Genomic DNA, 12237 nt, shown 5'->3' with positions numbered 1-12237 from the left:
ACTGGGAAGAGCAGCTGCGTGTGCCAAGGGGATCACGTACCTGCTCTGACAGTCCCACCCGTGGCGTGTGACCTGGCATAGCTGGAGGAAGAAGCAGAGCAGCCCTCGCTGCCCGCTGTTCTTGCTGGGAACGCTGGTGCCCGGCTCGGCCTCGCGGCGCGCTCCAGGCAGTGGAGCCATGTATGGAGCAGAACAGAGGCTGCTGCTGCACGAGGTGAGAGCTGCTGGAATGAAACTGCCTTCAAAAAGCTGCTGCTGATCTGCAGCACATTCACAGAGGGTAGCAGAGGGCTACAAGCCTTGTTATGCAGCTGCAAGACTCATTAGCTGGATTTGTAATACTTGCTCCCATGCAGCCCTCCACTGGCTTCAATATTTTGCAAGCTACTGTTATTCCCTTCAAATGCATGAATCTTGTGCCCAGGACTCCTCAGATTGGAGACATGAACAAGGGTATGGGCTCCAAACCCGAGTGGTTTGGATGTTCAGGCTGATTTCTGCAGGGATTTCTTAGTCCTGAAAATGCAGCTTCAGGTGCCCAAAAGATGAACCCTGGTGCATGAATTAAACCAGCTGTGTGATCCCTAACGCTCATGCACAGCACTGCCTGAGGAGGAAACTGCATCTGCTTTGCTTTTCTTGCGGCAAGCATGGGAAGCGTCGGACAAAGGGGACAGACTCCTGCGCGGTCCTGAGTGACCTGCAGCCTGATTCCCAAAGCAGAGCCAGTGCCCGACCCCATCCTGCAAAGAGAAGGGGATGGCTCTTGTCCAGCAGACACTTACACCACACATTCTCTCTCCATCTGTGCTGGTGTTGGAAGAGGCTGGGAAGTGGATCTGAGGAAGAAGATATGAGAGGGGTTATTGAGAGGGGAGCTACAACACTTGCCATCAAGGAGGAGCAGGTATCTGTGCCCTGCATTATGTATCGAGCAACATGCTGCGGGTGGTGACACTGCAAATGGAGCAAGCACAGCCCTTGGTCTCCACAAGGGACAGGATCCGCTCAGAGGAGCAGATACCGTCATCCCATGGTCAGGACAACGCATCGCGCAAGGGCTGCCGTCATAAAGCAAAAGCCAAATAGCGAACRCTGTCAGGCTAATCCAAGGTAGACTCAACAGAATCTATTAGGTAACCTCAGTGGCAGCAATATTTAATTTTAATTTATCTCAAAGAATGAGGCCACAGACAGGGAACCGGGACACATTTCAATGTTGGACAATCAAGGATTGCAGTACTGGCAGCCTGCAGACCAAGCACACATTCATCTCTATTTTGAGACATTAGTCTAACTTGTTTCTAAGGCGTCACAGTAAACATTTTTCATCTGACCTGACTTTGCTGCAGATGAACAGATAACGTTGTACCAGCCAGCTGTAACTTCAGCGGTCTGAGAAGGACCAGCAGGTCCATAATGTCTGCAGCATCACTCCAGACCACCCCAAAATCCCACGCGTTCAGCTTGCAGAGTGTATCGGGCCAGATGAACAGTGCTATAAGTGGCATTTTGATGTCGCAAACCCCAAGTCTGCCTGACAAGGGAAGTTGAATCAACAGGGCAGCGCTTTGCTACGCAAGAGTCTAAATATAGCACTCCCTCCCCAGGCATCAGTGATGGGCTATTGGCCACAAAAGCGCATTTAGAACCTGGCCCACATCAAAAGAGCAGATGAATGATACCCAGCAAGTCGTGCTCAGCGAGCAGCTCGGTGCCTTGCAGCTGCTCCAGCCCAACGTGTTACTGACCTGCTGCTTGGGCAGGACCTGGCAAGTTACAGCGCGGTCGTGTGGGCTGCAGCAGTGCTTCTCTGCCATCACACAGYGGCTCCACGTGCCCTGCAAGAAACCTGGAGGAGTGAGAAAATCAGGGACCCTCCTCCTTCATCGACAGAGCAAACGCACGCTTGGCGCTATTCTAGATGTGCACACGCCAGCATATAGCATGTGGTGAGCAAGCACAGACCGAGTGTTAGAGCAGAATCTTGGCCAGAGACATGGTCAAACCTTTCCTGACACCATCTGCTCAAGCGTTTCCATTGGTAGCGATTCATTTCTGGACACCGTCTCCTAACAGTATATAATACATCCTCTTAGATCACACCTCAGCCTCAGAAGAGGCTTTCTCTCTCACCCAAATTGGGGCCATTTCCTTCAGGAACCTGCTGAAGATCCAGCTATTYCGTCAAGTCTTGCAGCTGGAGCCCTCTCACGCTGCCCGGGGCTTGGCCAGGCTCCCTCCCTCTCCCACTCGTGCCTTTGCGCTTCATGGGAAGCAGATCAACACACCTGTTAGACACACTGCCCCACGGGCCAGGAATGCCTCCAGCTGCAAGAACCATACCTTTAAGCCATGGCACTGCCAGAATTAAGAGCAGTTTCTCCACGGGCTATAGCTCAGCACTTGTGTTAAGAGCAGCAGCAATTATTTCCCCTCCAGACTACAAATTGGGAGCTCCCTCTGCAGACCTGTCCCGATCCTGCACTTTGGAGACCAGCAAAGCTACTAGCTCAGCCCCAGATGTTGCTTGTTGCCTGCACACATCCCGCTGTCGCTGCCTGGGAAAGGAACGATGGGACCRTGAGGGAACATCCCAAGACAGGAGCTTTGCACGTCCTGCCTGAGCAGCAAGGCCTCAAAACGGCCTCTTCAAGCACAGCTGGCCAGAAGGAGGGCCCTTAGCCCRAGTCACTGCAGTTTCATGAGGGAGGCATCTGCAGGTGGAGGGGGAACCGCTGGGTCAGCACAAAACTGCTGCCTCCCTAGTCCACCAGTCCGCACGTTGTCTGCGTGTGCAGCTCTCATCAAGCCCAGGRGAGGCCCAGGATGAGAAGCCTTGTGTGAAAGCCATGCTTGTCTTGAGCACAAGATGCTTGAGAAGGCAGACAGAGGAGAGAAGGCAGAGCAGAAAAAGGAAAACGAATCCAAACATCTTTAGTTTCAGCATGTTTAATAGACTTCATAATCTATAGACGTCACAAACCGAAAACAAAATGAGGGCAAAAAGGGAGTAAGAAAAACCTTTTGCTGAAAGCTGAGAAGTGAGAGTAAGTAGTAGTATGAGGAAAGATGGTTTCTGAGGGATCTTGAATAGGTCAATGCTCATGACGTGTATGGGAAGACTTGCTTCAAAGTGAACATGACAAAGATTATCTTCTCGTACTGCTGGTGAGTCCCGAATTCGAAGAGGCAGGAGAAGAGGGGCGAGCCRTCTGGACCCACCCCCATATACTGCAGATCTGAATAAGCACACAGACCCTTGAAAAGGACACTTGGTTTCGTCCAGGATGCTGCATCTAAAGGGCTTCTGTTGAGGTAGATTCCCAAATCCTTTCGGCCCTTTGGGTCTGTAGGGTGGGCATARAGCAACCAGCTATCCTGGCTCCTGGCGTTGGCGGGAGGCGGGAAGGCAACAATGCTTCCGTGGCACCCGGAGGGAGGCTCTACGAGYGCCTCCACGCGCCGGCCGCCCTCGAAGTGCAGGCCGTAGTTGTAGCTGACGGCYTGGACGCGGGCGCCCGCGCTGCTCCGTGCGTTGCAGTAGAGCACGGGCCGGCCGCCGCTGCGCACCTCCGCCAGCTGGCACTCCCCCGCGCTCTCCTCCTCCACGAAGCTGCCCGGCGCCCACGTGGCTCCGTGGTCMGAGCTGAGGAAGCAGAAGGCGTGAGGGGAGAGGCGCTGCTCGCGGCCGAGGATGCGATAGGCATAGGCGGGAATGGCGAGGCTGCGGGCCCCGTCGTGCAGCTGCAAGCCGTGACCTGGCCCCACCGCAAAAGTGGCCCAGTTCGTGTACTCGCTGCCAACGGTGCCCTCGGTGAGATCCTGGGCAGCGCTCCACGTGCGGCCCTGGTCCAAGCTAGTGACCTGGCAGAGACGGACCAGGTTTATCTTTGTCCTGAGCTGGTGCTGCTCGGAGATCTTTCCGGGGACAGCTATGAAGAACAGGATGAGCTTCCCCGAGACCTCATCGTAAACAGGACAGGGGTTCATGGATCGGTGGTCCTTCAGCTGCGCACTGTCGATGGTCTCTATCCCGCTCCACTAGCAAGGCCCATGAGAAGGGAGGCAAGAGTGAAACACAAGGTCACAAGTAAATGCACATGACAGAGGGAGAACGCCTGGGCAAACATAACAGGTTGAAGCACCAGAACAAGAGAGAAGTAACAAGTCAGTGAAGAGGGCAACAAGTGAGAAGATGATATATTGGCATCATGAGGGGGTAAATGAAAATAAATGGATGTTATTTGGATAGCACTGCACTCATGCACATCATTTCACCAGATAGATGGGCTGATCTCCTTCCTATTTGTCACTCACTGAGGAGCGGATGCTCCTCACAGATCAACAAGATCTGTGTCCAGTGACACTGTGCACAAATATATAGTAGCAGAATCTTCAGAAATTCACATTTACAYATGTACATGTAATGTGGACACACAGACAGGCAGAGTGGTCAAAATAGAGTATTACAATCCCTGTGCTATGTCAGTGCTTCCCAGGAGGCCAGCTCGCTCAGTCGTTTGCAAGTACACTGGGTGTGGATTCATCTCCCACTGAAGCTTCTGCACTCCCATTCTGATCAACGGGCAAATCGGCCTCTCCTCTGGCAGTGCAGCATCGTGCTGGAGCTGCTCTCAAGGCTTTAGAGAGCCCTGAGTGGACGTGGGCCCTGAGCTGGTGCACATCACACTGCAAGGCAGCGGCAGAGCACCTCTACCTTTCCCCCAGCCCCTCTGTCTTTCTTTATCTGCAGCAGCATGCAACACATCTTGTTCCTCTCCCTTCTGTTGCWATTAAAAAGCTATTCCTAGAGTTTCTGGTTTAGCAAATAAACCAGATTTTCTACCCTGACTCACTTCTACCCCGTCTTGCAGTWGGCCCTTCTTGCTCATGTCTTATCTTTGCCTATTCAACCAGTATTTCTTTTCTGGGGGAGAATATCTAACTTTCCTACTTTAAGAAACTACTGCATGAACAGAAATTACCACGTTTATGACCAGCTGAGCTCCACTTAACTGAATTAGAGAGGATTGCACCTGAATTAAGTGACAGTGCAGGTGGGCTCTGAGGCTGCTTCTGTGAAACTCTTAAGAGTCCATAGTCTAAGACAGCCACTTACTGACTAAGGGTTGGAATAGAAGAATATATATATGTTTTAAATAACATGAATGCATTTTCAATTGTAAGAAATGATTATAAATAGAGTATCCTCCACCCCCAGTCACCCAGCAAGATAACTGTTATTATTAACCTGTGGATTAATAAGGTAGCCAATTCGCTGGCACAGAGAAACCAGACGATGCTCTTGTGTGGGGAGACTAGCTGTTCTCAATTGTCCTTTAAACACAGAAAATAGTTCTAAAAGGATGAAATTAAAAAAAAAAAAAATAAAGCGCACTGGTTGCTAATTCACTGCTCACCATTCCTGTCGCTCCCCTTTTCTGTCCCTCCTCTACATCTTTGCTGTAGCCACAGGACTTTTAGAATTCAAGAAAACAGCAAAAGGGTGTCTACCATAATGAACTTGCCTTACGYGGAGGCAGTGTTTGACTCATAAATCTGGGGAGAAGCACAGCCATTTACTGCAGCGGGGGGGTGCAGACACGTCCAGCGCCTTTGGGGTGAGGGGAGCAGGGTGCTGGTGCCGCCTCCCCCGYTCGCTCCCCACGCAGGTACCTGCACGTGGTGCGAGGCTGGGTCGTGCACCCCTCGGCGCACGGCGATGAGCTTGGCGTGCTCGTCCACCACATCCTCCCGCTCCTCGGCGAACGCCAGGACGGTGCTGGAACGGGGCAGGTAGAGCAAGGCTGGAATTCGATAGCTCCACGTGCCCGTCTGGAATAACGTCTCCTGCTCCAGAATGGGAAGCGAAGCCATTGCGCTAGAGAAAGAAGAAGACACAAGCTACTTTGGGACCCAYTCCTGGCCAAGCAAAGCTGAGACTAGCTGCGGCAGATTCCACTGCTCCGTGTCTCCTGGCCCAAGGTGACCTGTCCTGCACTGAAATGCAATTTTTACTCCTTTTGGTTTCACTTTCTCCTTTTGTCCTTCCAAACAGGACTCATGCCCTAGCACACAACACAGGCCAGACTGTTAATGAAAAAACTGACTTTTTTTTTTTTTGTTGTGTTTGTTTGGATTTTAAATAAAACTGACAGACCAGATTTCTTCTTGCTTTAGTTTGTAATTGAGAAGATTTAAGTGGTGCCACTTGGAAGGAGTCAACCATCAGGAGCTCAGAGGTCTGAGAGCGCAGGATGAGGACCTGGTGAGTTAGACCTCAGAACTGGAATTTCCACCAGATTTGTAAGAGGAAGGGGAAGGCAGACGCCTGCCTGAAGCAACAGAGCAGTGACCCACAGGACTAAGCAGTGACCCAAAGGACCGAACAAGAGCTCCGAGGGGCCCTACAGGACGTGAAAACAAAGTGATCCACTGCAAGGAGCTGCAGTTGGGTGACACCTAGTCARGCAAGAGTCTCCTTATTCCCACAGGTACTTTGGAACAAGAGCAGCCAACGTGAGGGCACCCTAGGGAAGCTGGCTCAACGCTCCTGCACCACAGCCCCTCTTCCTCCCCCTTGGCCCACACTGCCCTACTTCTCTGGCAGAAAACCTTTTCCGTGAGCTCCTCTGCTCTAGTAAAAACCCAGGGGCTCAGGGGAATTATCTCAAAAAAAAAAAAAAAATCGACAAAAAAAAATCTTTGACATGATGCACCAGAGGCTGAAGGCCTGATTATGCTCTGCTCAGCAAGGAAGGAAAAAAAATAAATAATAAGGGAAAAAAAAAAAAGCCTTAGATCTCTGACGCATCGAGTGGGCAGGATGGCAGGGAGAAGATGACAATACACTATGAGTAAGAAATTCAAATGCCTCCTACCTCTGCTGAGGCAAAACTTGCATTGCTCTTTGTTCAGGATCTCCCATTTACTCTGTCTTGGGAAGCTCTGCAGCGGCTCTGACCGTGCGTCAGATCCTTACCTTCTTAAAGGCTCTCTTGCTAATTTGGGGCTAGCTGGAGGCAGGATGGAAGTCGCTTCTGCAGCAGCAGGGGAGGTGCAGGTATCTACCTGGAGAGCAGCTTTCACCCTTCTGTTTTACAAGAGAGAAGATAAGATGTTATTAGCAGCCAGGATAACTGTATAAACTGGATAACATTTTCTTTGCAGTGCTGGTTACTGAGTTGGGACAGCTTAGATGAGTTAAGTTTGGCCTCCAAACACAGGAAAACCTCATTATGCTCTGGTCCAAGTCTACAGCTATATARCAAACACTCCAATACTCCTCGCTTTCACCTTTCCTATGCTATAAATATCAGTGGGATGTTTGGTTGATCCAAAAAAGAAAGCGCTGCATTAGCTGGAGCCAGCACTACAGCCTGGAGCGGGGTGCAGGCTGCTGGAGAGGGGGATCTGCCTCAGAAGGGCAACTTCGCCCTCTTCTCCGGCACTGAAGATGCAGCGGTCTGGGGAAAAGAAAAGCAAAACCTCACAGCAGAACTGCTATTAACAGCAACATTCCTAGGGGCTGATCTCAGCTCTCCCCGCAGCAGGACGAAGGGAAGGGAAGAGCTTCCCGGTGCCACACGGCACCTCGCAGCCTGGATCCAGCTATTTCTGTAGCCCTGCTCTTGGCTGCGCCCTCGCAGCTCCCGTTACAGGAGCTCACTGCATTTCCAGGCTATTTAAAGAGAGATTAGCCAGTCTCTTCCTAACGCTGTGGAGGTACCCTAGCCCCTCCTGGCACCACGGGCCTGCTGCCGCTGGGCCTCGTGTCCCGGTGCTCCGGGTTGGGACCGGCTGCTGCCTCCAGGGAAGCCTCCAACAGGCCTGGCCAAGAGGGAGGCAGGGAAAACAAAGGACCTGTGGCTGCCCTGCCAAACTGGGTGACCTGGCGGCAGGAAAGGCTCCGAGGCACCGCTGCAGCACAGTGCAGCCTGCAGCACCYAGCTCCGGGCTCGACGCCCGCAGCCTCCTTCCGTGCTGCTCCTCTCAGCCGCTGCCTCGGGGAACACGGCTCGGCCCGGGTGGCTGTCAGCTCCGCTGGGAGCAGGGAGTGCGGGATGCTGTGGGGCCGGGAAGAGCTGCCATAGAAACGAGCCGGAGGCTCCCGGGAATGCAGCCGGGAACGCGTGGGAACCGCGACTGCCATCGAGGCAGGACCCTCACSGGGGCACGTGTGAACATCTGCACGCTCACACCCCCACACCAGGCATTAGGCACAAATGTACACACACACACACTATAGATCCATCTGAACAGAGACCCATCCGTGTCCTCTCCGTACGCTTACAGACAGCACTCAGCTTCTGCCTTCCCCCGAGGTGAATCCTCCAGCAGACACTGAGCCACAACTAGGGCTTCTAGTTTTCACACAAAATTAACAACACAGAGCTTTTCTGTAAGCTTGATGTCCTTAATATAAAGAATTTATATATAGAATTATACATAAAAAATAAAATTTTCCAGATAGTTGAAAGGAAATGAGTCTTCTCTTAAACTCTATTTATTTTCAAAGGCAAGAACAATAGGCGCCCTTGCAGCACAGGGATTCAAGCCACACACGCTCGTCCCCTCCGAGATCCGCTTGCCACGGCTCGCTGGGGCTGGTGCTGCTCTCTTGCTAAGCCTGACTGAAATGCCATGTGCCAGCTGGCCTGCAAGGGAGAAGGTGGCAGTGCTGCTGCAACCAGGATGAGCCAAGGACCCAAGCAAGACCATGGCAGTATCTCCAAGAGACAAAGCTCTGGAAAGAGAGGCCCGAGCTGCATCCAGGAGGCTTGCAGAGCTATGCACACATGGAGACGTGTTGCTCACACCTGTATCAGCTGGATCATCTTTGAACAGAAACCATCATCTGGGCCTGCGAGTCCAGCATGGGGCTAGGAGAGGGAGGAGCATTTGATGAGTTAATTTGGCAAACAAGGTTGTCAGCAGATCATGGGTTACAGATCTAAAAAAGATAAATTTCCGCAGGCCTTTGCTTCTCTGTACACCCATCCTAAACACCTTGGGATCCAAAGCAAGGTGCCAGTATGTCTTTAATCCCAATCCCGCAGGAGCGAGGCGAAGGGCTGGACCCCTTCGCTGGGTTCCTCGCGAGCGCTCTGCTGCTCTGTGCAGGAGCCTGTTGGCACCTGCAGGAATTCAGGCAGGTCCCAGACAAACAAACACCTCCTACTCTAGGGAAAACCAGAGGCACAGGCAAAACCCAATTAAAATCCTGCTCTGCAACACACACACGTGAAGCCGGCTCCAGCCCTTCTCTATGCAGCATCACAGCTGCATTTATAGTGTTTCCCAAACTGATAAATGGGCTGAACACTAGGCTGAAATACCTCTTCTGTTTGTTTTTTCCCAAAGAAGAAAAGGTATTTCCAGGGGGACATTGCTGAGCTCCTCTGCAGCTCCCTCGTGCCCCTAGGCTGGCTCCAGCAGGAGCTCCAGCTCACGGGGAAGGCGGCCGCGCTCTCCAGAGYGTGCGCTGGGCTGACACAAGTCACCCTCCAAGCAAGCCTGGAAAGGAGAGTTGCCAGCCCAACCTGTCAAACAACAAGCTTGGACTTAATACGTTCACAATTCAAACCTAGGAAGGTACAAAGCGAGGCTTACTTCTTTCTAGCAGCAGGATTCGACTTAACTTTCCTAGAAACAGAAAGTTTTGCTAGTGGGAAAGCTTAGCACCGCGCTTACAAGGGGATCTTCAGTCTCCTCTGTGCATGCTTTCCTACTGAATCCATCTAGTTCTCCTTTCAAAATGCTGTGCACAGGGTTTTCTTAGCCCCTCAGAAACTGTACCTGGAGCAGCAGGTATTTTTCTTGGCATTCATTTGATGGCAGACTACAGGTCCTGCACTTCTACCTGAGCCTATGAAACACTGCGGGCGCCTCTCCAGCTCCTAGCAATGCCCACCGTTCCAAAAACCAAAGAGTTTTAGCAAAAGAAATACCTCTTCCACTCAACGTGTCCCTGAAGTCACCTCAAAGAGGATTGGGCTGGATAAAAGGGAGGCTTGACGCAGTCTTGCCAAGTAGTCTGCAGCCTAAAGCATCACCTCTACTGGCAGGGATGGCTGCCTGGGAGCCCCAAGGAGAGGGAGCAGCTGGCATGTGTGCACAAGCCCACATTTAAGTAGCAAAGCTGTTTTGCATGCGAGGGGAGGTTCCAGCTGAGGTGGACAAATGCTAGTGAGAGACTTCCATGACCGTGCTAATTAAGCAGCACACACCGCCCGCCTGACTGACGGGGCTGTGGAATAGCTTTCTTGCTAGTGGTTAAGGAGCTYGGCGTGCTGTCTTACTTCCCTGTCCCCTCATCTGCAGAGCGGGAAAGAAGTTCCTCCTGGCACAGGGATTCCCAGGGATTCCCAGGGACAACTTGCAGAGCGCTCCTGAGCRCCAGGGAAGCTCGGCCGAAGAAACCCCAGCGTGGCTGGAAGCGGCTCTACGTGCTCTGCAGTGTTTCCCAGTGCTCTGCCCGCCTCCTCCCAACAACATGCTGCTTCCAGGTGACGACGTGGGTGAACCCAGGAGTCTCCCCCAGCTCGTAAAGGGATACTGTAAATAATAATGTAAATACAAGGGATAATGTGAAGGGATAAGGTGCCGTTACAGGTGTCACTGCTGCAGCAGGGATGGGAGGGCAGCAGCACCTCCTGCCCGTGGGGCTCCTGCGTGCCTTGGAGGCAGGGCCTGCAGCAGCCCCTGCCAACAGCCCCGAGCTAAGGAGGACCAGGGGCTTGTGGCTGCCCCTAAGGAGGACCAGGGGCTTGTGGCTGCCTCACGTTACAGGCCTGATGCTGTGCTGCGGCTGCCAGAGGGGTGGCTGCCTTTCTCATTCCGTGCCGTTGCTCCTGCTTCCTCCTCTCATGCATTCCCACTGCTCTCATTAGTGCTTCTTGTCTCTGAAGTGATCTAGCTGTAAGAAACTATGAAAAAAAAAGAGAAAAAAGAAACCAAATAAAAGTCCTACAGCCAGATATTGCTAATAGTGAAAGAGGAGGAAACCAACCCCCGCACTTGGAGGCAGTTGTGCAAGGCAAACAAGGAGTTGCAAGGGTGTGGATTTACAACCACCCGATTTAGTTTGATGCTGTTGCTTTTCCGTCTCCCCTCTGTCTTGAGCAACCACAACTCCCTCCCCATCCCCGCACCGACGCTCATCCTCCCTGGCTGCGGTCGGGAGGAGCAGACCCAGAGCGAGACCCGGGGTCACATCAGCTGGGCCGTGAACCAAACGAGGGGCGCAGGGCGAGCGCTGCCGTTTGCCAGCCCACGTGGGACCCGACCACGCGTGGGCAACCAGGGTCTCACCCCGGCCCAGCGCTCTTGGCATCCAGGCCTGCAGCATCGCCCACGGACACCACCCTCTGCCTGCAAAAAGGTTACCGTGTCCTGAAAGAAAAAGTGCTTTCCCAAACGGGGATATCTCTCTCTGGAAAAAAAAATATTAGTTACTTCTTACTGTGGACATGCTGGGTATGATCCCCTCTTTTTCCTTTTGGCGTAAATCAGAATTTGTGGCACCAGAGGAGTTTAAAATAGGTATAGGTCTGAGCAAGAGTCAAGCTCTTCTATTGTTCTACGTATTTCTTTGCTCTTATGTATGAATGTTGCAATGAAAATGTTTTAAAAAAAGTTGAAAAATGCAAATGGGGTGTGTGGGTGCGTTAATAAGAGGATATAAAAATAATGCAAAAGATAATATAACGACAGCAGAGTGAACAATGGCGCATTTGCATTGGGAGGCCCGTGTTCAGGTGCCACCTCTCAGGATCGATACAGCAGGAGCTGACAAGGACCGCCGCAGAACGGCCTCTGGAAGCACGCGGATGTGCGTGTACCTGAAAGGAGATTAATGAGAAAACAAAGGTTTCATTTAAGGAAAGACTGCTATCTAGGCGGTCAGAAGTTATCCATGTGTGTCACTGTACGGGTATTATTGTTGTAGGCTGCTGTACGTGTAGCAATTTCCCGTGCACGGTTTCAGCCCGAATTCATTGCATTTCAGCCCGCAGGACGTCTCCCAGCTCCGGTGCCCGGACTCCTGCCGGGGTGCCGGTCCGGGCAGCAGCCGGGTCGGTTCGAGAGGGCTCCTGGTCATCGGACCATGTGAGGAGTGGCCACACGTTCCTGCAAGTTCGTGGCTAAAAGGCTCCGGCTGCTCTGCAGGCACCAGGGAATTTGGCATCACCTGAGCAGAGCCTAAATCACACAGACCGTGCATGAACGCCT

General features: G+C 52.3%; 1 protein-coding gene across 1 annotated transcript; it reads right to left on the bottom strand.

Annotated features, from left to right (window-relative positions):
- Window positions 1-2938: 2938 nt before the first annotated feature.
- On the bottom strand, window positions 2939-5883 carry NEU2 (neuraminidase 2). Its single transcript, XM_026041595.1, has 2 exons — window positions 5680-5883; window positions 2939-4044 (listed from the first exon to the last, which is right to left on the bottom strand). Exons 1-2 carry the CDS (start codon window positions 5878-5880, stop codon window positions 3106-3108), a joined length of 1140 nt encoding a protein of 379 aa, XP_025897380.1. The 5' UTR covers window positions 5881-5883; the 3' UTR covers window positions 2939-3105.
- Window positions 5884-12237: the final 6354 nt, after the last annotated feature.

This window comes from Nothoprocta perdicaria, unplaced genomic scaffold, assembly GCF_003342845.1.
Source record: "Nothoprocta perdicaria isolate Ctin4 unplaced genomic scaffold, notPer1 scaffold_289, whole genome shotgun sequence".
NCBI lineage: Eukaryota > Metazoa > Chordata > Aves > Tinamiformes > Tinamidae > Nothoprocta > Nothoprocta perdicaria.
This window is presented reverse-complemented; position numbering and strand designations above follow the sequence as displayed.